General features: G+C 46.4%; 1 protein-coding gene across 2 annotated transcripts in view; it reads right to left on the bottom strand.

The window, feature by feature from the left end:
• SV2C (synaptic vesicle glycoprotein 2C) overlaps positions 1 to 26047 on the bottom strand; it is a 92251-nt gene extending 66204 nt beyond the window's left edge. The window contains exons 1-2 of one of the 2 annotated variants that reach the window (XM_060235831.1): positions 25430 to 26047; positions 3714 to 3894 (exon numbers count right to left, since the gene is read on the bottom strand). In XM_060235831.1, coding sequence (XP_060091814.1) covers positions 3714 to 3894; positions 25430 to 26015 — 767 coding nt within the window. In that variant the 5' untranslated portion in view covers positions 26016 to 26047. The remainder of the gene's footprint in view (positions 1 to 3713; positions 3895 to 25429) is intronic. The other variant, XM_060235832.1, reaches the window with a different exon arrangement.
• Between the last annotated feature and the right edge of the window lie 284 nt (positions 26048 to 26331).

The following is a 26331-nucleotide window of genomic DNA, read 5'->3' as shown; positions in this document are numbered from 1 at the left end:
CCAGATTCTTGACAGTTGGTGCTGATGTTACAGACTCACTGTCAAGAGCCGGGAGTTGGCACTCTAGCACTGGATCTCCCCAGCCTAGCCACAGAATCTCTGTCTTAAATAGATTTAATTTCAGCTGGCTTTGCTTCAATCAACGAACCACAGAATCCAAACTCTCAGCCAAATGTATGGGGCGGCATCCAGCTAGCCACCTATCAACAGATACAGCTGGATGTCATCTGCGTACTGATGGCAACCCAGCCCAAAACTCCGTATCAGCTGGACGAGGGGGGACATATAAATGTTAAATAACTTTGGGGAGATGACTGCCCCTTGAGGGGTACCACACACCAAAGGATATTGTGGTGAAACCCTATCCCCAAGTGTCACCTTTTGTTCTCAACCTTGGAGAAATGAGAAAGGTAATTTCAAGGCTGTCTCCTGCATCAGCGAGGCAGTGGGTCAACAGACTGTAATTAACCATGTCAGATTCTGCTTTCAGATCGAGTAATAACAGGAGCATTGACCCGCCTTGATCCAGCTTCTACAGAGATTGTCTTCGTCCCATGGCCAGGGTGGAAGCCAGATTGGGAATGGGTCCATGGCTGGCATGTCCTCCAGGAAAGCCGCTCTCTCAACCACCTTACCCAGGAACAAAAGATTTGATACTGAGAGTGATAACTGGCTGGATCAATAGGATCCAAAGATGGTTTATTCAAGAGTGGTCTGACCACTAGTAACAAATCATGCTATAAATTTAAATATATATTGTAAATGTTAAGAGTTACAGCATGAGAATGTCTATTTGACTTCTATAATTTAAAAAAAATCCTTTGCAAACTTTCCCTCTATTGTGTAGAGATAAATATTAAACAACTATTTGGGATTAAAACACTTGCAAATTTAAGAAAACTATCTGAACAGAATTATGTTCAGTTAATAAAAACAAGGCAAGTAAGGTGAGGTAAATTTATTGTGAATGGGACAGATAGCATTAGTAAAATTGAATGCTGCCTACTCCCATGTGAATCTACCAATCCACTATAGTCATCTTTGGAGGTCTTTAGAGATGTGAGATGGGTAGCAACCTGAGAGTTTCTTCTTACTCATGGCACCACAACTTTGGTACTCCCTCCCCTGGGAGATTCATCTGTTGTCCTTTATTGTTGTCTTCCAGCAGCAGGTGTAGATGTGTTGGTTTTGTTTGACATTCCCTCACAAACTGTTACTGACCCCTACCTTGGATGTCTTGTTATATGTGTCTGAGTATGTTTTATTGAAATGTTGTTTTAATGTCTCAATAATGAAATGTTTTAATGCTCACCACTTTGTGGAACCTGTTCGGGTTGCAAGGTGGCATAGAAGTGTTTTAAATAAATAAATAAATATTCTTCCTAGATACTAGCTCTGGACAATGATATACAAACTGTGTGTTATATTAATAAATGATGGAAGAAATCTAGGACAGTTCTAAAAATGGGAGGGAAGGGAAATCGGCAGAACAAATGTTCCTGATATTTGTATCAATTATAAAATAGAAAAGCTGATAGTTGAGGTTTTACTGTATCTTTGACCAAAAAATTGAGATGCCCTGAACCAGTGTCAGAGGGTGTTAATGGGATGGATAAGGGTAAAAAAACCTGACGTCTATACTAATTAAGACTGGGATTGGTTGATAGCAAGGCTTTTTTTTGTAGTAGGAACTCCTTTGTATATTAGGTCACAGACCCCTGATGTACAGGGCCTACTGCAAGGTCTTGGAGGATTGGCTGCATTAGGGGTGTATAGCCTAATATGCAAAGGGGTTCCTGCTACAAAAAAAACCCTTGGTTGATAGAATTGCTGGATGGGGCCACACACCTCCTTATGGAGTTGGTACACAGCTTGACACTGCTTTTAGATCCAGGGCTTCAGACCATTTTCTGCTATTTTGCCATGCGCAGCTTTTGATTTTTCCCAACAATCCCAAAGGCTTAATATAGTACACTGATTACATTTTGTAATGTGGATAAAATTAATAAGTTTACTTTTCCGATATTATAGATTGAATCCATTCCTGTGTAATTTTGTTAGGAAATGAGGTTTTAATTCAAATAGAGAATTAGATCTGAGCTGGAATCTGAACTGTACTACCATGGTGGATATGTCAAAGGATATGCTGGATGCAAATGCCTGTAAAATGAAGTTTTGGCTGAAGCAGATCTTCACAACATTACCCTGCCCCAGCCGCTCCCAACACTTCTGAAAGGCTACTTCTGAGGTTCAGGGGACCCTTCAGAACAAAAAGCCATAGTACTGGGTGAGAGCAGCAAGCGCCACAAAATGATTGAAGTCTTCTGCACACAGTGAGAACTTGGATTTCACCTGATTCCTTTTATCCCCCTTTGTTCTGGAGAATCATCACAGCATCTGAGCACAGAGCTCTACCAGAAGAAGATGGGGAAGTCTGCTTCCATAAACACCTATTCAAATCCTACGTATTTATAAAAAAAAAATTAAATATGTAATTTCAGCTAAACTTAGAAAAATCATTTTAGAATGACACATAGGTTAAAAAAAGTCATCAGCTGAATTAAGAATAATTTATTTTATATGAAGTTACATTTATTGGAAGTGTGAACACACACAGGCTGCAATGCTAAGGACATTATCCTGAGAGTAAGTCACACTGAATAACAGGGGACTTACTTCTGAGCAGACTACTTAAGACTGCTGTCTAAGAGGGTTTTCCCCTAAAATAACTTCATTTTGGAATGAATACTTGCAACAATAACAAAGTTATTCATTCAGGGTAAGAACTGTAAGCAAGAAAACAGGGAATTAATGGTATATTTATTAATTAAGAACAGCCATTAAATAACATCTCTATGAGAAAATGATGTGCTGTTATCCACTGAGTACTGGTTAAGACAGTGACAGAATACATCTATGAGTGTAAACTTGCAGATCTAATACAATTCAAAGCTGAATGAGAAGTGATGATACCAATGGTTAAAAATGGAAGTTATTTTAATATGGGGGGGGGGGGAGGACCAAAATTTTGGAGAAAAGATAGATAAATATTATTGTACTAATATTGGCTAGATAATGTTTGCAAGATGCATTTTAATTTTGGAAATTAATGTTTATTTTATTAGGCTCTCTGCATCTGTTACCAAAGTTCATGCTAGATTGCTGCATCACACTCAGCAGGCGTACAAGTTTCTGACCTGATAAAATTTTACATTTCCCTTTTGTTTAAAGAGAGACATGTGCAAATGTAATTTGCCAGATAGTCATAAAAGCATCCTTATGGAAGTTTCTTTTTTAAAAAAAGTGCTCCATCAGTGCAATACTGTGCAGAGTCTCTCTAGTGGATTTATTCTGTATTAACTCTGCACAGTGTAGCACTGTTAGTCTACTAGTTACTGCCATCTGCCCAGGTCCCCTTAAGTACCTCAGGGAAGGACAGACGTAAACTGTTTCCACTTGAACTCCCCCCCACACTCCCGCTAGACTAGGGCACAGTTTTCCAGCTACAATACACACTAAGGGACCAGAGACACTGAAAAGAGTCATTCTCCTGAGCAACAGTATAGTCAGTCACACCATCTCCAAATTTGTCCTCCCAAAAGGGGGACAATAGCAACCATTATCATGATTTTACTCATATTAGGGAAATAAATGTATAATTGTATAAACACCAAAAGAAAATTACAAAAGAAAGCAAGCAAGAAAGAACTTACCCAAATCCAGAAAGTAAGCGACAGAAGAGAAAGAAGCCATAGCCCTGGACAAATGATGAAAGGAAGGCAAAGAATCCATTGACAGACATACATATCAGAAGAGACTGTCTCCTTCCCACCTTGTCCGCCAAGCCTCCCCAGAAGAATGCCCCTACCATCATCCCAAGGTATACTATGCTACCTGAAACACACAAAAAAGAATATGTTATATTATGAAAGACATAACTCTCAGTACTGAATCCTAATGAACTGTTACTTCACCGTTAAACAATTTACTTGTGAAATAACACACAGAAGATATTGTAGGTAGAAAATTTACACATACATTTGTGGGTAGATCACTCTGAAAACAAACTCTCTTTATTTTTGACTTACTTAAGATTAAATATTGTATAATTAGATACCTACAGCTATAAGAAAGTAAGAAATAAGCAAGAAAATATGGAACTGAGAGGAAGTAATAAAGCAATAAAAAGTGTAACTTGAATGAATAAGTCATTAAGAGGTCCCCCCCCCCCTACTTAAACAATTATATCTCTTTCAAACGTGAATGAAATTCTATTTGTGACTGCTTTGGCAGTACAGTTGCCAGGTCCGACTTGGGAAATATCTGGGAACTTTGGAGGTGGAGACAGGATACTTTCGGGGTGGAGCCAGGAGCAAGGTTCTGAACTCCATGGTTGAACTCCAAAGGGAGTTCTGGCCAGCAAATTTAAAGGGACAACACTCCTGTTAAATGCCTTCCCTCCACTGGAAATAATGGAGGATGGTGGCAATTTCTTTTGGGGCTCATAGAATTGGATCCCCAGTCCAAACTTTTTGAAATGTTTCTTTTGTGGAGGGTTGAGGAGAGGCACTAGATGCTATGTTGAAAATCTGGTGCGCCTCTACCTCAAAAAACAGCCCCCGTGGAGCCTCATGGATTGATTCTCCATTATACCCTATGGGGACCGGTCTCCATGGGGTATAATAGAGTTCCCAGCTGACATTTCCTCCCCCACACACTTTCTGATAACTCTGAAGCTGGAGGGAGAGCCTCCAAACCAGGGGATCCCATGCCCCACTGGGGATTGACAAACCTAAGATATGGGTACCCACAACCAAATGTGAAAACAACTGCCACCACAGGTAGCCCCATAGAATCCCTATTGTCTTTTCTAGTTTGTGTCTCAGAATGAATGACTAGCAAAAGTAAATGAATTCATTTCCATGCATCATCAACTTTCGGGGTGGGGGCGCTGCTGGTGTATATTCCCTGAAAATTATTTCTAAAACCAATCCCTTATTTTTAAAAAAATTACTCTAAAATGCTGAAATCTGACAATGGTGCAGCTGCACCTTCTCCTCTAGGTGGCCCAAGATGACACTCATAATCGCCCTATAGTGCTAGTATACAATTAGCATTTAGATTAATATGCCATATTTGGGTATTTTTTGTGAGCTGTTTGTGGTCCCTGAAGGGAGGAAGTCACCATACAAACACCATCAGTAAACAAAAATAAGAAGAGAAAATTATGTCTGGCCTCAACATCACAGAGATACCAAGATACTCTTTGAACTATTACATATGATTTTTGCAAAGTTTGTGTATCGTTAGAGGGGAAAAGGTAACATGTACATGAATTTTCTTTTCTAGTAAGAGAGGCAAAGATGTAGTCCTGATTCAGTCTTTCTGCTGTAGTACTGGGGTCAATCTTTGTATACGTAAATTAAATGCTGAGAACTGTTCCACATGGTAGCAAATAGATGGTGTTTCTATTTGGTCCCAAACCTGGAAGGTCCTGCATAAATAGCATGGTTTCAGCACCCAGTCATGTTCTATTGACACAGCTGTTTATGGAATCATCATGAATGTTTTGTTGGCCAAGTCTTAGTATAGACACTAAGAAATATTTTGTGGCTGACTGAGGTGGCCAGGACAGCTATTCAAATGATATGATATCTGGTAGACAAATCAATGAGGATGCAGGAAGATCAGTCTAACAGCCTCCCCTTGCTCACTCATGCAAAAAAATGAGGTAGGAGCATTAGGAGCCACCTGCATTTTCTGTAGCATTACAATTGTCTAATGCACACACTGCCATGATGTTTAGACTCTTTCTTCCAGCAACAGGTAAAGTTTCTGAATCAGCTGAAGCTGGTCAAAAAACACTCCTGATTTCAACCTGATTTCAACTCAAGTTTCTAAAAGCAAAACTGGATCCAGGAAAACACCCAAGATGCAAGAACCTTTCAGGAGAGTACAATCCCATCCAAAACACACATACTTCCCCCTGGCCATCTTCTAGCTCAACTACCATCATTATATCTGTCTAACCAAAGTGGTGTGTGTCTCCACAAACCAGCTCTGAAGCTCTCTGAAATGAAGCCAGATAATCCTAGGGGCACCAACCTCCAGATCCCAGTGGGGTTTACCCCTCTTTGGGAGGCTCCAATCTGCCACCAGCCAGCTGGCCACTGAGGGAAGTCCCACCCGCAAACAGGGACATTATCATGAGATGTCCTTGATGCAATGATGTTGCCCTGAAGTGACATCATTGCCCCAGGGATGTTGTGCAATAATGCTCTGGTTTTGGGGCAAACTCTATGGTTTTATAGCAAAAAACGCATCGGGTTTTTGCCAAAACCTAGAGTATCATGCACAATGTTGGCAATGCGATGATGTCATCGCAGGGTGACATCACTGTGGCGTGGATGCAAAGCGCATGTAGCAGAAGTCTTTTGGAGTGGCTCCAGAATCCCCCCTCTGGCAGCCAGGTAGGACCTGGCAACACTAGATAATCCACTTCATCCAAGTGTACCTCCACCCTCTCAAGCACTTGGGTTTTTTAAAGCATTACAGACTAGTCTATAATTTTATTGGTAACTGGCTTTTTAAAAAATTATTTATTCAAAACATTTATTAGCTGCCTTTCTCCCTTGCAAAATTCAAGGTGGCTTACAATATAAATAAAGCATAATAAAAGACACAATAAAGCCTATTAAAGTAAACAGTTTAAATCGGGATCTCTACTTTCTGCAGGGCCTGCAAAACGGAATTATTTCAACAGGCCTTTAACACTTAACCTGGAAAGGACTGCCACCCTACATCGCTGAAGAGCTACAATAACTATAAGATCACTACCAGAAAAGAAAATTGAAGTTGTACAGCACCATGGAATGTTTTAATTTTAATTGTATTTTATTGGTTTTAAACTGTAATTATAGATTTTTGAACTGGCTGAGTCCACTTGTGGAGAGGGTGAGATAGAAATTTTAATAAATAAATAAATCCAAATAGGGCTGCCAACAATAAAAGCTAGATGACAATAAAATGAGGTCCTAAGTAAAACTCTTTTCATCTGCCTCCTGAAGATCAAAAATGAGAGAACCCTTCCTGGGGAGGTTGTTTTATAATCGCGAGCCTGCCATGGAAAAGGTCCTCTCTTATGTAGCCACCAAATCAGCACCTTTGATTGGTGGGACAGTCAGAAGAGCATTTCCCTGCAATCTTAATTCCTGGGCAGGAACATATGGGAGAAGATGGTTCTTCAGATACCCAGTCCCAAACCATGTAGGGCTTTAAAGGACAAAACTAACATCTTGAACTGAGCTCAGGAATGGACCAGTAGCCAGTGTAATTGCTGTAGTACTGGGGACATAATAGCTGCCCCTAACTAGTAGTATAGCTACCAGCTTCCAAACACTCTTTAAAGATTGCAATAGCCCAAGACGTTGAAATAATCCTCTCTAGACTGATCACTGTGGCTAGATGGAAAAGATGGACCTGAAGGTCCCTTCCAACTCTATAATTCTAGATCTGACTAACCCATTAAAAGACACAACTGATGCAGCAGCTGGTTCTGGGCAAATGCTCTGGTTAATGGGAGCATTGATCAGGACAGGATGTCCTGCCCATTCCCAGACAGCCAATCACACCCTTCACCTAGGTTATCTCACAGGGTTGTTGTGAGGATAAAATGGAAGAGAGGAAAATGATGTTGATGTAAGTTCCTTTAGAATCCCACTGGGGAGGCAAGAGGGGAACAAGTGAATACGTAAGTAAATAAATTATCAATTATACAGAGAGCACAAAGTAAAAAGTTTGCATCTGAAAGCTGCTGTCCTCAAAATGTGTTCATCAGTAAAAAAAAAAAGGAAAAAGATCCCCAAGCATTTGAGAAACATGGTAATAACAAACCACATGAATTTGTTATACGGAAATTTAATTGATAGCCGTTATCAGGCAGATAGAAACCATCTACTTCTCCTACCCTGTGCATGCTATTCAGATAAAGTCATATCTGAAAAGGGTTAAAAAGTCAGCATCTCATGACTATCCTATAGACCAGGGGTGGGGAATGTTTACGGCCCTCAAGATCACTTGGTCTGGCCTTTGGGGATTGCTGGGCTGAGCTGAGCCATGTGGCGACCTCCCTGGGGCCCAGCTGGCTGGCAAGGATTGTGGGGCCCAACTGTGCTGTGCTAGGGTTGCCAAGTCCAATTCCAGAAATATCTGGGGACTTTGGGGGTGGAGCCAGGAGACTTTGGGGGTGGAGCCAGGAGACACTGGGGTGGAGCTAGGAGCAAGGGTGTGACAAGCACAATTGAACTCCAAAGGGAGTTCTATCCATCACAATTAAAGGGACCTCACAACTTTTTAAATGCCTTCCTTCCCTCCACCCTCCCCTTCTCTGATTTTACCTCAGAGGCGGAGTGGAGTGGGCGATGCCGCTGCGCTGCTGCCGCCTCTTCTCCGCTTCATCTTAGCTGCTCCTCCGAGATGGGCTCAGCCTGAGCCCATCTCGGAGGAGCAGCTACAGTGAAGCGGAGAAGAGGCGGCAGCCGCGCAGCGGCGTCGCCTGCTCCGAGATGGGGCAGCTTGCCACGCTCCTTGGCGCCGTTTCCCCCCTCCCCCCGCTTCCGTTTTTTGGGGGAGTGGGGGAAGAGGCTGGAAATCCTGGGGTCCCCCGCCAGGGCGGGAGGGTTGGGAAGCCTATGCTGAGCAGTGGCCTCCCCGGGGCCTGGCTGGTCGGCAGGGATCACAGGGCCCAGCCACACTGTAAAGTGGCCTCCCTGGGGCCTGGCTGGCTGGCCAAGATCTCTGTGGGGCCTGGAAAAGTCACTGTCACAGTTCCCTCTCATTTCCCTTTCTATTTCTTCCCTCCATTTCTTTGTTTCCCTTTATTCTCCTTTCTTCCTCCCATTATTCCTCTTTCAACCCCCATTTCTTTATTTTTGTTTATTTCCCTTTCTTTCCTCCATTTCTTTATTTCCATTTATTCTCCCTTTCTCCCCCCCATTTCTTTCTTTCCCTTTCTCCCTCCCTCCCCCCCCCCCCCGCCTCTCCCTGGAGCCTGAATGGCTGGCACTGTGAAGGACTGCTGCTGGGGTATGTGGATGCCTTTAAAGGTCTGCTGGAAGCAGCTGCAGTTTCTGCATGATGGGAGGAAAGGGGGGATGGCAGGGGTGGGGGGTTGGGAGCTAGCTATCACCACTTCAGTTTGCACTTGATTATCCCAGATGGTGTGGCCTAAACCTAGGGGATGTGGTCTAATATGCTAATGAGTTCCTGCTGGGCTTTTTTTTTACCAAAAAAAAGCCCTAGACCTAGGCATTTGCCTAGGGCAGCAGGTCGGGGGAGGTGTGCCAAATTAGGCTCTCCCCACATGACTTCAAATAGAAAAACAATTATTTACATTAATTTTGCCGGCCTGAATCATTCTCCCTTGGTGGAGCCCTGTTTTTAAGCTGATAATTTTGTATGGCCTGCGAATTATGTTATAAATATCCAAATGGTCCTTAGCAGAAAAAGGTTCCCCAACCCTGCTGTAGACATCTCATATGAATAGCAAAAATACAGAGACTAATCAGACCACAACATTTAATTGTAAAAAGTGTTTTCTGCCATTAAAATTAAGATAACTATTATACTTCCAAAAACAACCTGTATCTAGTAGTAAGCCATCGTTTGACAGAAAAAACCAACCCTGTCTAAAGTCCCCTACCTCTGTTTATTGTATAAATTAAGAGACTAATAAAATGCAGCATACATAGAACAGAGTTATCAAAACTCAGTTAATCCCAGGTAATGATCTGAAGCCACTGATGGATTCTTTTACTACTAGCACAACATATTATTTTGAAGATATCTTCTCTTATCCAACAGTTCTCTTTGGCATTAGGGAGAAAATCCTGACTGACAAGGCTGAGATAAAGTACACTTTGTTAAGGCTATAATACCTCTAATGCCTGGTTTCACTTTTCTCTGCAACTGAGGTGCCACTGATATTTTTTTCTCTCTCTCAGACCTTTGATGCTAAATGCATTCACATAGCTCTAGATTGACCCTGTCATGGTAGCAAATTGGCGTGACTCTGCAATTTGAAATGCACTTTTATGGCAATGCCCAGGCTCAGAGCAATTATGAATGGTACATATGATTCAACAGCACAAAGCATTTCTGATACAATGTTCCCAGATTAATTCTGTCTCACAAACAAAAAACCTAAAGCCGGTAATTGACCGTAGGATCATTTATCTTATATCAACAATTGCTACTGGGGATGTGGAGGGGGAGGGCCTTAGTTTATAAAAAAATCAGAATTTTAAAATTTAAATCAGTCTTGCAATGTTTTAAAATTTAAATTAAAATGCTTTGTTAGCACAGTAGGCACATCAGCATCGTACTATTGGTTCATTTAGCCCAAGGTTTCACAAACTTTTCTTTCCCGTGGCCTGGTTATTTTTACACTTTTCCTTTGTGGCCCACTAAAATTCGGGGGTGGAAACAAGAGACTCTGGGGGTGGAGCCGGGAGACAGGAATTATGTCATTTTCTGTGGTGTCACTTCCAGATCAAGGGCCAAGTGAGGTCACTTCCAGGGCACACTAAACCAAAACTCCACCTTTTCCTGTGATGTCACTTCCAGGGCACTCCTCCAAACCTGCCGCTTCTTCTGAAGTAACTTTGTTTTCAGAAAAATCTCTCTGAAACTCATGCTGAGCCAAAATGGGGGTGGAAAGTGGGCGGTCTGCAACTTTTTCATACATTCCCAGAATCCTCTCTTTCCACCCTCACACCTGCATGCACCTATCTATTTGTGTGTTCTTCTCCAGCTTGCAAGCACTCCTAAGGCCCATGTTCAATTGCCTGCACCACCTACACACCCTTTCCTCAACAGCACTGGCCAGTGTATGCAGTTGGAAGTGTTGTTGCCATTGCCATCAGGAATGCCAGTGCTGTGTACCACCCACACTGGGCCCTGGCAGCTATTGTACCTCAAAATATGCTGACACATTTAGTAGGCCCTTCCTTCAGCTCCTACTACTGGAATCCTTCCTCAAGCTACAACCAAGCTTGCTTGGTTTCAAGAAAATATTTTGGCAGCTATTTTTCATATTTTTCCTTGACTGAAATACTGAGAAATTGCTATGAAAGGTAGCAGAGAATTGTACTGCAATTAATGAATTAATTTCAAGTTATATAAAGTTCATACAAGCTTTTCTGCAGTTATCCCAAAAAGGATATTTATGAGGGGCTTGCAGCTTTTTACTGGCTGTGTTTCCCATGCCTTTAAAAGCAACCTGTTGTGCAGATATTTAGCCAGTGAACTTCTTTCATTCTTTTTAATATCTACAGGAGGAGTTTAATTTTGGTGTCAGTCAGCTGTTAAAAGCAGGACCAGTAAAATGGTGCCAAGTTCATAGTACCATCACTTCCAGTGCTGTTGAGATATACAGCAGTAATCTCCAATAATCTCTTTCTGCCCACACCTCTAACTCTCTCTCACTCACTCACTCACTCACTCACACAGAAATCTCATAGAAAGGCCAACTGGCTACAACTGGGGGTGCCAGTTTATCATTGAGAGAGCTCTTATGTCTGCAACAACAGTATGATGAACAGAAAAGTTTCATCCAGTAAAAATGGAAGGAAAGAAAGAAACGGAACGAAAGGAAAAGAAAGACATGGAAAGAAAGAACATAAGAGAAGCCATGTTGGATCAGACCAGTGGACCATCCAGTCCAAAATTTTCTCATACAGTACCCCAAAAGCACCAGAATGTTCACCAGTGCGGCCAGGGCACTAGAAGCCCTCCCACTGTTGCTTCCCCCCACCCCCAGCACCAAGAATACAGACAGAGCATCCCTTGCAGACAAAAAAAGAAAGAAAAGGGGGCAAAGGGGAAAAAAGCCTTACTTACCATCAGATTACCCAGCCAGCAACAATTCTGCCCAGGGGTCATTTGGTAAAAAAGAAAAAGCTATTGAATGCCCACTCCCCACCCCTCCTGGCTGAAAAAAAATCCCCCCTTCTTTGCCACCCAGGGCTCCCAGGGGAATCTCCCCAAAAGAACATACTGCAAGGCACATGAAAGCTCATACCTTGAAGAACACTTCATGGATCTAAAGTGCCAGTGGACGTCAGCTTTTCTCTTAAACACTGGGAGGGGGGAGAAGGAAGGAGAGGCAGCCCAGCTCCTCTCTGCACAACACAGAGATGGGGGAAGGAAGGAAGCCAAATGGAGCTCAGGCTTTATAGCCTGTGTCAGTCTTCAAGACTAGTTTTTCTCTGTACAACAGAAAGATGGTGGAAGGAAGGAAGCAGAGCAGAGGTCATGCTTTGCTGGGGGCGGGGCTAGCTTTGGCTTTTCTCATGACCTGGTAGTGAGGCTTCCATGGCCTGCTACCGGGTCCCGACCCTGCAAATGGGAAACAGTGATCTAGCCTATTGCAGCTCTACAGAGACTTAAGTGGATGACCTCTCAGCACTGCCATCAAAAATAATTTTGGCTGAAGATGCCAGGTATTTAATCTAAGACTTTCTACTGCTACTGTGGCATAGTCGTTAATATTTGCCTACCAATAATTGTAGCCTTTGCATATATAATTAACCCCCATCCATTTCTCTCCCTAAGAGGCAAAATCCCACTCCCTTTTTTTTGCTCCCTTGGCCTGGTTTTATGGTATTTCATACTGTTTTTGTATTATTTGTAACCTAATAGTTGTAGCCTTTGCATATATGATGAATCCCATCCATTTCTCTCCCTAAGAAGCAAAATCCCCCTCCCTTTTTTTGCTACCTCACTAACTGATAAGGTTGCCAGGTACTACCTGGTTGCTGGCAGGGAGATCTTTGGTGCTTTCCTGGATCGTTGTCCGTGCATGCTTTGTGCATGCAGCACAATGATGTCACCCAGAAATGACATCATCACGTTGTGCTGTTGGGGGTAACACCAGAATTTTGGGGCAAAACTCTATGGTTCATAGCTGATTTTACCGTAAGAGTTGTGCTACCACACAACATCAGCAATGTGATTATGTCTCTTCTGGGTGACATCATCACATCGCCTTTTGAGCCAGTTGGAGGTGGGATTTTCCCCTACCAGCCAGCTGGCTGGCAGGGGGAAAGCACCCCACAAAGCAGAGTAGAAGTGAGAAAGGTGAACTATAAATAATGTAAAATAAATGGCAGGCTGCAGAGGAGAGGTAGGTTCTTCAAATTGGGTTTCTGAGACCACTTTTGTGAATGTTTCTACAGCACGCATGTGCAGTAACAGAAGCTACTAACCCTTGTCTCTCAGCCATTTTCACACTCTAAAAAACTGATAAACTTATAAAACTGATTTTCCACTGATTTTCCACTTGTGGATTAATTAGGGTGACCATAATGTCTGAAGGCCAGCCAGGGACACGGGGGGGGGGGGTGCGCGCCGCGGAGCGCCCGCGCCGCCGGAAACAGGAAGTGACGTCACTTCCGGTGACGTCACTTCCGGTGACGTCATGCCACCACCGGAAACAGGAAGTGGCATCACTTCCTGTGACATCATTTCCCCCGCGTCACCTGCCGGAAACAGGAAGTGACTTCATAGCACTTCCTGTGACGTCCCCAAAAATCCCCCAAATATCACCGCCGGAAACAATTTTGTTCTCAAATCCTGTATATACTTCATCAGTATATGGGATAAGGCGCTTTCTCAACTGTGCTGCATAATGCAGCCTATTTATTTTGTCCTGTTGGCTCTGTTGGCTCTATCTGCGCCACCTTCATCACTTTCGGGGTGTGGATCCCCCAGTGGGGTGGTCTCCCGACTCCCTCCGCTGACTGTTTCTGATAGCCCTGCGCCCCCTCTTTCATTTGATATGTGTCCCGTGCGGGTGCCACCCTCCCGCCGGGAGATGCCGCAAAATGAGCCCCCTTGAGGCTTATGGCGGCAGGGCTCGGGGGAAGCGAGCTAGACTGCTGTTCTTTTGAGGGGTTATAGAGTGTTTCGAGCCCGTCCCTGTGGCATCGGTCCCATCGTTGTGGGACCAAGGGGGCCGGCGCAGCGGCACGCCGAAGCAGCCTGTCACTAATAACACCGGTCAAGATGCAGGACAGGAACCTGGAAGTGACCGACAGGCTGCTTCAGCGTGCCGCTGCGCCGGCCCCCTGGGCCCCACAATGATGGGACCGATGCCACAGGGACGGGCTCGAAACACTCTATAACCCCTCAAAAGAACAGCAGTCTAGCTCGCTTCCCCCGAGCCCTGCCGCCATAAGCCTCAAGGGGGCTCATTTTGCGGCATCTCCCGGCGGGAGGGTGGCACCCGCACGGGACACATATCAAATGAAAGAGGGGGCGCAGGGCTATCAGAAACAGCCGGCGGAGGGAGTCGGGAGACCACTCCACTGGGGGATCCACACCCCGAAAGTGATGAAGGTGGCGCAGATAGAGCCAACAGAGCCAACAGGACAAAATAAATAGGCTGCATTATGCAGCACAGTTGAGAAAGTGCCTTATCCCATATACTGATGAAGTAAATACAGGATCTGAGAACAAAATTGCACTAGAAGACACAAACACAAAGCTCCCTTACACTGAATCAGTGCTTGGGTCCACCAAAGTCAGTATTGTCACATAAGAGAAGCCCTGTTGGATCAGGCCAGTGGCCCCTCCAGTCCAACACTCTGCGTCACATAATAACATAAGAGAAGCCCTGTTGGATCAGGCCAGTGGCCCATCCAGTCCAACACTCTGCATCACATAACAACATAAGAGAAGCCCTGTTGGATCAGGCCAGTGGCCCATCCAGTCCAACACTCTGCATCACATAACAACATAAGAGAAGCCCTGTTGGATCAGGCCAGTGGCCCATCCAGTCCAACACTCTGCGTCACATAACAACATAAGAGAAGCCCTGTTGGATCAGGCCAGTGGCCCATCCAGTCCAACACTCTGCATCACATAACAACATAAGAGAAGCCCTGTTGGATCAGGCCAGTGGCCCATCCAGTCCAACACTCTGCGTCACTTAAGAACATAAGAGAAGCCCTGTTGGATCAGGCCAGTGGCCCATCCAGTCCAACACTCTGCGTCACATAAGAACATAAGAGAAGCCCTGTTGGATCAGGCCAGTGGCCCATCCAGTCCAACACTCTGCATCACATAAGAACATAAGAGAAGCCCTGTTGGATCAGGCCAGTGGCCCATCCAGTCCAACACTCTGCGTCACATAAGAACATAAGAGAAGCCCTGTTGGATCAGGCCAGTGGCCCATCCAGTCCAACACTCTGCATCACATAACAACATAAGGAGGGAGGGAGGGAAGGAAGGAAGGGAGAAAGGGAGGAAGGGAAGAAGGGAAGAAAGGAAGAAGGGAGGGAGGGAAGGAAGGAAGGAAGGAAGGAAGGAAGGGAGGGAAGGGAGGGAGGAAGGAAGGGAAGGAAGGAAGGAAGGAAGGAAGGAAGGAAGGAAGGAAGGAAGGAAGGAAGGAAGGAAGGAAGGAAGGAAGGAAGGAAGGAAGGAAGGAAGGAAGGAAGGAAGGAAGGAAGGAAGGAAGGAGGGAAGGAAGGAAGGAAGGAAGGGGGAGGGAGGGAGGGAAGGAAGGAAGGAAGGAAGGGGGAGGGAGGGAGGGAGGGAAGGAAGGAAGGAAGGAAGGGGGGAGGGGGGGAAGGAAGGAAGGAAGAAAGGAAGGGAGGAGGGAGGGAAGGAAGGAAGGCAAGGGAGGGAGGGAGGGAAGGAAGGAAGAAAGGAAGGGAGGGAGGAGGGAGGGAAGGAAGGAAGGGAAGGGAGTGAGGGAAGGAAGGAAGAAAGGAAGAAAGGGAGGAGGGAGGGAGGGAAGGAAGGAAGGAAGGGAAGGGAGTGAGGGAAGGAAGGAAGGAAGGAAGGAAGGAAGGAAGGAAGGAAGGAAGGAAGAAAGGAAGGAAGGAAGGGAACGAGGGAGGAGGGAGGGAAGAAAGGAAGGCCGCCCCCCGCCCCCCCCCCGCTTTCGGCCCCCTTACCTTATTCCAGGGCGGCGGATCCAGCGGCGGCGGCGGCGGGGAGTCCTCCAGCGGCGGCCTCGCGGCGAGGGAGGGAGGGAGCTGCCGGGGCTGGCCTCTGGAGGCCTCCAGGGACCAGCGCCGGGCCTCTCCGCTACCGGCGCTGGCCTCTGGAGGCCTCCAGGGACCAGCGCCGGCTGCTCCGCGGCTTCCCCGCGGCCTCCGCTGGTCCCTGGAGGCCCTCCAGAGACTCTGGAGGGCCTCCAGGGACCAGCGGAGGCCGCGGGGAAGCCTTCGCTGGCCGGCGCTGGTCCCCGAAGGCCTTCCAGAGGCTCTGGAAGGCCTTCCGGGACCAGCGCCGGGTGCCCCGCGGCTTCCCCGCGGCCTCCGCTGGTCCCTGGAGGCCCTCCAGAGACTCTGGAGGGCCTCCAGGGACCAGCGGAGGCCGCGGGGAAGCCTTCGCTGGCCGGCGCTGGTCCCCGAAGGCCTTCCAGAGCCTCTGGAAGGCCTTCCGGGACCAGCGCCGGGTGCCCCGCGGCTTCCCCGCGGCCTCCGCTGGTCCCTGGAGGCCCTCCAGAGACTCTGGAGGGCCTCCAGGGACCAGCGGAGGCCGCGGGGAAGCCTTCGCTGGCCGGCGCTGGTCCCGGAAGGCCTTCCAGAGCCTCTGGAAGGCCTTCCGGGACCAGCGCCGGGTGCCCCGCGGCTTCCCCGCGGCCTCCGCTGGTCCCTGGAGGCCCTCCAGAGACTCTGGAGGGCCTCCAGGGACCAGCGGAGGCCGCGGGGAAGCCTTCGCTGGCCGGCGCTGGTCCCCGAAGGCCTTCCAGAGCCTCTGGAAGGCCTTCCGGGACCAGCGCCGGGTGCCCCGCGGCTTCCCCGCGGCCTCCGCTGGTCCCTGGAGGCCCTCCAGAGACTCTGGAGGGCCTCCAGGGACCAGCGGAGGCCACGGGGAAGCCTTCGCTGGCCGGCGCTGGTCCCCGAAGGCCTTCCAGAGGCTCTGGAAGGCCTTCCGGGACCAGCGCCGGGTGCCCCGCGGCTTCCCCGCGGCCTCCGCTGGTCCCTGGAGGCCCTCCAGAGACTCTGGAGGGCCTCCAGGGACCAGCGGAGGCCGCGGGGAAGCCTTCGCTGGCCGGCACTGGTCCCCGAAGGCCTTCCAGAGGCTCTGGAAGGCCTTCCGGGACCAGCGCCGGGTGCCCCGCGGCTTCCCCACGGCCTCCGCTGGTCCCTGGAGGCCCTCCAGAGACTCTGGAGGGCCTCCAGGGACCAGCGGAGGCCGCGGGGAAGCCTTCGCTGGCCGGCGCTGGTCCCGGAAGGCCTTCCAGAGCCTCTGGAAGGCCTTCCGGGACCAGCGCCGGGTGCCCAGCGCCGGGTGACCAGCGCCGGGTGCCCAGCGCCGGGTGACCAGCGCCGGGTGACCAGCGCCGGGTGCCCAGCGCCGGGTGCCTCCGCTGGTCCCTGGAGGCCCTCCAGAGACTCTGGAGGGCCTCCAGGGACCAGCGGAGGCCGCGGGGAAGCCTTCGCTGGCCGGCGCTGGTCCCCGAAGGCCTTCCAGAGGCTCTGGAAGGCCTTCCGGGACCAGCGCCGGGTGCCCCGCGGCCTCTCCGCGGCCTCCGCTGGTCGCTGGAGGCCCTCCAGAGTCTCTGGAGGGCTTCCAGCGACCAGCGGAGGCCACGGAGAGGCCTCCACCACTGCCGCCGGGCCCCGCGCGCGGGCGGGGAAGGCGGGGAGTGAGGGTGGGAGCGTCCCTGCGCGTGCGCAGGGGCCCTGCGCAGGCGCAGGGACGCTCCCTCCCTCACTCCCCGCCTTCCCCGCCCGCGCCCGCGGCCCACCGGCTCCGGGGCTGCCTAAACCGGGACCTTTAATGGTCCCGGTATAGGCAGCCCGGGATCCGGGATTGGGTGGCCAGATCCGGGAATGTCCCGGGAGACCGGGACGGTCTGGCCACCCTAGGATTAATTAAAATAAAGAAATGTTTCTATACACCTCCCAATTTGCAATTCGGTGATATTAAATGTGGACCAAGTGAAAAAACTTCAATGGATCATTTCTTGTGTTATGTGGATTTTTTATTTCTTTGTACTGCCAGGAATAAGATACTTTTCGATGCTGCCAAATAGGGAAAAGAGCATCTTATATTCAGCGTTGCCAACAGAAACTGGTCCAGTAAAAGCTGGGCTTGTTGAATACATTTATTTCCATCAGACACTTGTCAGCAAAAACAAGTACGGGATTTCCTTGGCTTGCAACTGTACTCCTCCTGGAAATGTAAAAATACTCACTAGAACCAAGGTCATAATCCTTGGCATTAATAACACAATGCTACTTCACAGTGTTCTTCCAGCATCAAGCCTCATTGAGGTTTGTTACATTTGCAACAGTAATGCACAGAGGTGGAATTCTAGCAGGAGCTCCTTTGCATATTAGACTGCACACCCCTTATGTAGCCAATCCTCCCAAGAGCTTACAAGGCTCTTTTTTGTAAGCTCTTGGAGGATTGGCTACATCAGGGGTGTGCGGCCTAATATGCAAAGGAGCTCCTGCTAGAATTCCACCCCTGGTAATGCACATTATTAAGCCTAAACAACAATAAATAAATGTATATTAATATACATGCTCAAAGTCATTCATATGAATATAGTGATATGTTCTTGCATAACATCCTTTGTTGTGCTTTTTTTTTTTGGAGGAGGGTGTGTATTTTTTTTGCATTGTGTGTGTGTGCGCGCGCACGTGCACCCATGCCTGGAAATCATGGTGACCTCTGGCAACTCCTACTGGGGTATGGAGGGCATTCAGAGAAGGGGCTCAATAGCTTGCCTCTGCCTCTGGTATTCTCTGGAGTCTCCTATCCAAATACTTGCCAGGGCTGGCGCTGCTTAGCTTCTGAGACCTGGTGAGACTGGGCTTGCCTGGGCTATCCAAATCAGGGCAATATCCTTTAAAAAAGTCCTCGTGTAATTTTTTTCCAGAAAAGTTTCTATCAGCATGAGATACCTGTATGAGCACTGTGTCCCAACAGAGACTCTCAAATTTTAAAACACAGTGAAATCTTCTAGAATAGCAGTCAGTACTCTGATTACATCAGTTCCCAGAGAGGGACAGAGTAGGGGTAGGGATAGGATAAGATAGGGTTGTCCAACATCAACAGGCCTTCTAAAGGGTAAGCAGGATAAGTAGTGCTACAGGTTAGGGTGATCATTTATCAGAAGGAGCATGTTTTGGTAATATCCACCTGGCAAGTGTAATATGCTGTGCAGTACTAGGCCTATCAAACTAGGACCTAAAAGTCCCAGGTTCAGCTCCCTACTATGCCATGGAAGCTTGCTTGGTGACTTTCGGTCAGTCAATCTCTTACAGACCTAAAATAGTTGTTGCATGGACAAAATGGAGCAGGGAGAATGATGTTTTCCCCATTGGGGAAAAAAGCAAGGATTCAATAAATATTGCAAATAAATACATAAAATGATTGGTAGGCCACATGCTCCCTCAAGTAGTATAGTAGACACTTGAATTTCTACTCTGTAGAGGTTGTATCGATTTTCAGGCCATTCATGCATATGACATTCAGCTCGGATTATATTTTGCAGTATTTAAACAAAGCCCAGGCTAGCCTGATTTTGTCAGATCTCAGAAACTAAGCAGGGTCAGCCCTGATTAGCATTTGGATGTGAGACCACCATGGAAGTCCAAGGCCACTATGCAGAGTCAGACAATGGAAAACCACCTCTGTTCATATCTTGCTTTGAAAACCCTAGGGGTTGCTGTAAGTCGGTTGCAACTTGAGGGCATTTTCTACCACACAGAGCAGCACATTTTGACTGAGTAAAATCTGGTCTTAAGCATTTTACTATTTTCAAAAGATAAGATGTTTCATAACAGGATTTTTGCAGTACTCTACAAAGTTCCTCAATTTTTCCATTAGAATTTCCCCCCCTCTAAAATTTCCCAGGTTTTCACACTTAAGTCATTTAAAAATATATCTTAAATGCCTTAAGTGGATGTAATTCTAAAGGCCATAGGGTTGCCACATCCCCCCTGGCCATCTTGGGGAGATGCAGGGTAGAGTTGCCAGATCCAGAAAGGGAGACACCTGGAGATTTGGGCATAGAGCCTGGGGAGAGGGGAAGGACCTCAGTGGGGTACATTGCCATAGGAAATCATTTCTCCACCTTAAACAGTTAACTAAACATGAGGGCTGTGGAGAGTTCTATGTCAAGACAAAAGCTGAAGGGCCCTTTAAATCAGCTGTGATCAGTTGGAGGGCTCTTTAAATCTCACAGGAGGGGAGGAAGGTGGTGGCCACCATCAATGCTGTTGGGGTAGGGCTTTCCCCTGCTGGCCAGTTGGGTAGTGGCAGGCAGAAGCCCAAAAAGCAGGGGAATCTTTGCCCCAATCTGAGGGATGGTAACCCTATTCTCATGAGAACCTGCAACCCACAGGATGGGAGGGGGAAATCAGGAGCGATGAGGTAATTTTCTAAAGGGTTCCAGCAAGAGTGTGCCCTGATTGGGTGTCATCATCACCTGATGCTGCTTTGCCAGAAAACTATAATTGAGCTAAGAACTAAGAAAAGGAAGCTAGCTTGGATTCTAAGTCCTGTGGACCCACCAGGTTCAGCTTTGGACTCCTTGACACTCTGAATTTTGGACATTCACAAAATTGATCACAGACTGACAATATTCAGATGTGAATTCCAACATTCACTTATTTCCCAATGAATTATACAGGCTTAGTTTTAAATTAGCAAATATATCCCAAAAATGGGTATATTGGAAAGGAAAAAAGACTATATTAAAAAATCTAAATATCTGTGTATCTATCCCTTTCCCCCATAAAGAACACTTCTCTATTCTTACTGATCTAAGGAGTCCTGTGAACATTCTACTAACATAAATAATCCTCTGGTGCAGTTTCTAGCATCTAGCAAAGCAAATCTGCATGTTTAAAAACACTTCTATACTTGCTGGATTAGCAGCCACAGGTATAAATCACACACCCTAACATGCATGTAAGCACGTGCATCCAAATGTGGATGCTGACCACCCACACTGCATTGTTCATGCTAATATACATCCACACACACCTCCCAATAACATTCCACACATGAAGCTGCCATGTACTGAATCAGACCATCAGTCCGTCAAAGTCAGTACTGTCTACTCCAACTGGCAGCGGCTCTCCAGAGTCTCAGGCAGAGGTCTTCACATCACCTAATGCCTGTTCCTTTTAACTGGTGTTGTCAGGGATTGAACATGGGACCTTCTGTATGCCAAGCAGATGCTTCGCCAATGAGCCACAGCCCCTCCCCTTCCGCTGTACACAAAGTAGGGAGAATTACTCTTTACATGGGATCAGGATAAATATGTTGATGTTATTTGAGACCAGCTGGTAAACTTTTCCATCAGCCCTGCTACAATGTAATATTAAAGGTGAAAGGCACAAATGCCAGCAGCTTGGATCCCACCAAAAATTTCCACAGAGGCATGATTTTCACCGATTACCCCTTCATGTGGCCGACCTCTGATTTCCCATCAAGCTATTCCTGGGAGTCATCCTTCCCCAAACCAGCATACAGGCCCCTCCTCATCAAATGAAGAGGCCAGACTCAGAAGAAGAGGTAGGTTTGCCAGCCCCCAGGTCCCAGAGGGGGATCTCACAGTTTTGCAGGTTCCTTCTCACAGCCAGCCAGCTGGCTGGTGGGGGGGGGGGTGCCCACCCCAACTATCATGATATGCCTTTAAATCTCTGCAGGTTTAGAAGAAGCTTGTAAACTGTTCGTGTTGTGGAAGTGTGTGCCTTTAAATCTCAGCAAGATGAAAGCTGCATAAGGAGCGAGTAGGCAGAGCCATGTGGCTATTCCTGGCGAGTGTATGAAGCACATGAGAAAGGAAGAAAGCACAGTCCCTATGTATGTTTTACATTCTTTTCAGAAGTTGTTTGTATAGTAAAATAGATAGTAAAGAGTTAACTAGAACCTTATTATGGAATGGAGGAAAACTCCACCCCCTAGACTGCTCCCTTCCTTACTTTTGCTTTCCTGTGTTAGTCTAAAGAAGTTGGTTGACACACCAACTTGTTACATTCAGCAACTCCCATGAGTAAAGCAATACTATTGCCCCAGTGAGATCATAAAAGCGTGGGCTTGCAAACTGTGTGTATTTTGGCAGCTTTCTGAGTGTGTGTGTGCATGTGTTCCTTAATAAAGCCATGCTTGGAAATGCTACTAAAGCCTGACAAAGAACTTATGGGAATATGACAATTTTCACTTTCTTTTAGTGGAAGTGCAGCTGCTGGGGAACCCTTTGAAGGCAAAAAACAGGATGAAGAAATAAAGACTGTATTCAGGAGAACTGCATTACTGTATTTTTAATTATTTGTTTGTCTTAGGGAATGGGAAAGTCTCCATGCTCCACTCCCAAAGGTTAGGGTCGGACTTGGTGGCTAGACACCTAACATCACTAAAAAAGCAGGCAGTTGCAACCCCTCCAAGAGCCCCCTTTGATGTACAGAAGCCCACCCAAGAGACTGAATCTGCCAGCTCACAGCCTTGCCTTAAGACTCAGACATATAGGGCCTTTTCACACCAGTGGAAACCGGAAGGGAGTCGGTATTGTGCCACTTTGCAGTAATCCAAGACAGGGATGGGAGTTTTCAGACATGTTTTTTTCCCCCGATACGGTTCCGTGATTGAACCAAGCCATTTCACACTGTTCCGCTTTTATCTCGCTTTCACCAGCATCAGCTGTTTTCGCCTGCTGGCGCACGATCCCCCCCCCTGACATTTATACCAGCTGCAGCTTGGCACAAGTCACTTTCCAGCCAATAGCCTATGGGCATGGATGGGTGCACATCAGGCTAGGATAGCAACATCTGTCTATGGTGGTGCTGTTGTGATATGTCGCTATAGCGCTATATCAATCTTAGCCCGATGTTAAAAAAAAAAAAAAAAAGCCGGAGATGGTGCGCCGGCGGGCAAAAAACGGCGCGAAAACTGCTCCCGGATTAGATACTGGACATTTCACACAGCGCTCCATACTGATTTCAACCCGGAAGGAGGGGTTGAAAACTGGAAGAAGCTGCTCTTTGTTAGTAATGACTCAGGTATGCCTCACTACCGGGACAGCCGGTAGTGAAAAGGTGAGAGTATTCCGGTAGCAGCCAGTTACTGAGTCGGGTCTGTCTGAAATGCCAGCAGAAACCTGTTACTGTTCAGTAACTGACTAGCTTCCATACCGGAATACATAGGCTGTGTGAAAAAGCTCTGAATCTTTCACTCCAGAGCCACTGCCACACCAGAGGTCCTTCCCCAGCCTCTGAAACTTCTAAAAGACCTGAGCCATTTCAGTCCAGTCACATTGCTGGTCACCTTAACAAGGCACAGTGCATTTAAATATCATTAGCCTGCTCTTGGAGACGAGGAGTCTGCTGCATCAAAACCTTCCTGCACTAGTATGCAGACCTTTTTTTTGAGCAGGAATGCACAGGAATGCAGTTCCGGTTGGCTTGGCCAGTGCTCTGGCTCAAAAATAGCCCTGGAAGGCAGGCACGGGCTCATCCCTTCCTCAGCCTCTCTGCTTGGAGCAGGTGCAAAGTGCTGGAAAGGGAGGGAAGGGAAAGAGTTCTATCCCAAGAAATGGCATTGCTAGTGAACATCTCTGTTGGGATGGGGGTGGGGGTTCTTGATGAATAACACCCATCTGTTCAGAAAGTTACTTACACTCACCTTATTCTGTTTGTTTTCTTTACTGCTACTAATCATTAGTGTCAGGATGACTCCACTTCCAGTGAGGTCAGGGGTGTGTGGCCTAATATGCTAATAAGTTCCTGCTGGGCTTTTTCTACAAAAAAAAAAGTCCTGCTAGTATGTAAGGTCTTAGTTCACCCACAGCCTTGACTGAAACAACATCTCTGATCCACCATTGGTTTCCAGCTCCCAGTTGACCCTGACAGGATAGCTACATTTTGAGCTGCCACAGGAGAGAGAAATTGACAACAATAGTTCCTATCCTTATACCTACAGACATTATAAGTGGGATCCAAGCCAACATCAAGAAGCTGGCACTCCCCCCCGCCCAAAAAAAAGTTATTAAAGTTGACTAATCATTTGTTGTCATTAGAAATGTTTTCTAAATAGTAATTAGATGTTATAATGCTAAAAAAAAATGTAGTATCTTTTTACATAATATTACTTGTAAGACAAAATGTTCAGAGGTGACAGTCAGAAAGGAGTATCACAACTGTTACAACAGCACTATCTCAGTTGTATGTAGCCCTTTAAAATTGCAAAAACAGTTTGCAAAGCCTGGGGAAACAGTACCATGAACTGTCTTTTCTCCCTGGCCAGCCCTGGCTTCAAGGGTCTACTAGTCCTTTGGAAGAAAAAAGATAGAGATTTAAACATTCCCTATTAATAATAGCAAGACATGTTTTCCAACTTATGTCTTTATTTAGATGGATCCAGGTGGGCAGCCTTGTTGGTCTGAAGTGCAGAACAAAGTAGGAGTCAAGCAACACCTTTAAGACCAACAAAGTTCTTCCCTGTTAGGTATGTCCAAAACTGTATTGATGTGAATTTTCTGTGTGTGTGTCTTAGTGTGTAAAACAGAAGCTTCATTTGCTTTTTCTTTAAAAGAGAGCCAGTTTGGTGTAGTGGTTAAGTGTGTGGACTCTTATCTGGGAGAACCTGGTTTGATTCCCCACTCCTCCACTTGCACCTGCTAGCATGGCCTTGGGTCAGCCATAGCTCTGGCAGAGGTTGTCCTTGAAAGGGCAGCTGCTGTGAGAGCCCTCTCCAGCCCCACCCACCTCACAGGGTGTCTGTTGTGGGGGAGGAAGGTAAAGGAGATTGTGAGCCGCTCTCAGACTCTTCGGAGTGGAGGGCGGGATATAAATCCAATATCTTCTTCTTCTTCTTTACTTTGTTGTGGCCAGTTGATAAAAACAAATCGTTACACTATTTTGCCATTTGATCCTAACTTTTGTAACAGTTTAAACTCTTAATCCACCAGCTATATGTATTTCAGCTCACTGTACCCTATTCCTCTCATGTGAAGAAATATGCATGCATACGAAAGCTTACATTCTGAATAAAACTTTGTTGGTCTTAAAGGTGCTAATGGACTCCTACTTTGTTTTATATCTTTGTTGATAGATGTCCTGGGTACCATTCCAGGAAGTGTATTGATTTTTAAAGTTTCAGGAAATTTATAGTGCAATCCTAATCAGAGTTACATACCCTCTTCTCTGGAACCCTGTTATTCACCTAAAGAGATGGCCTGTCACTGATTCAGGGGCATATGTTTTTGTCAACTGGCCACAACAAAGTAGAGAAAAAGCAAATGAAGCTTCTGTTTTACACACTAAGACACACACACAGAGAAAAATCACATCAGCACATCAATACAGTTTTGGACCTACCTAACAGGGAAGAAGCATTTTCTTCAAAAAGCCATAGGATAAATATTTATACAAATGAGAAAGAAATAACTGCTTACCAAGCCATCCTGATCCAGAATTAGGGATACAAATGTCTGTCTCAGCACTGGGCAATACAAATCCAACTACAAAAACTTCAACCCCATCAGCCATTAGTGCCATTCCTAGGACAAAGAAGAGGGCCCACTGAAAACGCCCATGACCACATTCTTGAATGATTAGCTCATACTGCTGTGCAAGTTCTTCTTCATCAGCTTTTCTTTCTGTCTCTAGCTCATGACGGTCCTTGTAATCATCTCGGTTGGGATGTCCTAATGCTGCTATCCCATCCTTGTTGTTCTGTTCTGTATTGGGGATTCCCTGATATTCTCCCTCATAAATCTCATCATCTTCATCATGTCCTTCTGTGGCTTCACTTGATCCTTCATCTTCATTTGCTTCTCCATCATAATTTCCTCCTTCAGTATAGTATTCAGCATCTTCTTCACCTTGGAATCTATTGTAAGATCTCTGTGTATACCCATCTTGAGCTTTGTCTACAGTTTTATTCACTTTCTTCACTGTTTGCCTCTTGACTTCCTTGGCAATGTCCTGAGCTCCTTTTACTAATGAAGTCCTATCTTCCATCTTGTAAGCTCCATCCATTTTGTGTTAATCAACGTGTCACTAAACTGACTGAGTGCTCAACATCAACATCAGCACATAGCAAAGTACAGTAGGTTTCAATGCAATATCTGAAAAAGAAGAGGGGGGGGGGTTATTAAGCTTTGTTCATGGAAGAATTCATAGGTGCTAGCATTATTCCTGCCTGAATGACAAGACTACTCACCCAGTTCCCTACAGATTATTCTACACAATTCTAACCAAAATGCACAACATGTGAGAGTTGCTGCACTGCAGAAAAGCTCCTGCAGAGCAAATAGTTTCAGAGGAAAAGGAGCCAAACTGGATGCCAGAAGAG

This window comes from Heteronotia binoei, chromosome 4 (genome assembly GCF_032191835.1).
Source record: "Heteronotia binoei isolate CCM8104 ecotype False Entrance Well chromosome 4, APGP_CSIRO_Hbin_v1, whole genome shotgun sequence".
In the NCBI taxonomy this organism is placed as follows: Eukaryota; Metazoa; Chordata; class Lepidosauria; order Squamata; family Gekkonidae; genus Heteronotia; species Heteronotia binoei.
This window is presented reverse-complemented; position numbering and strand designations above follow the sequence as displayed.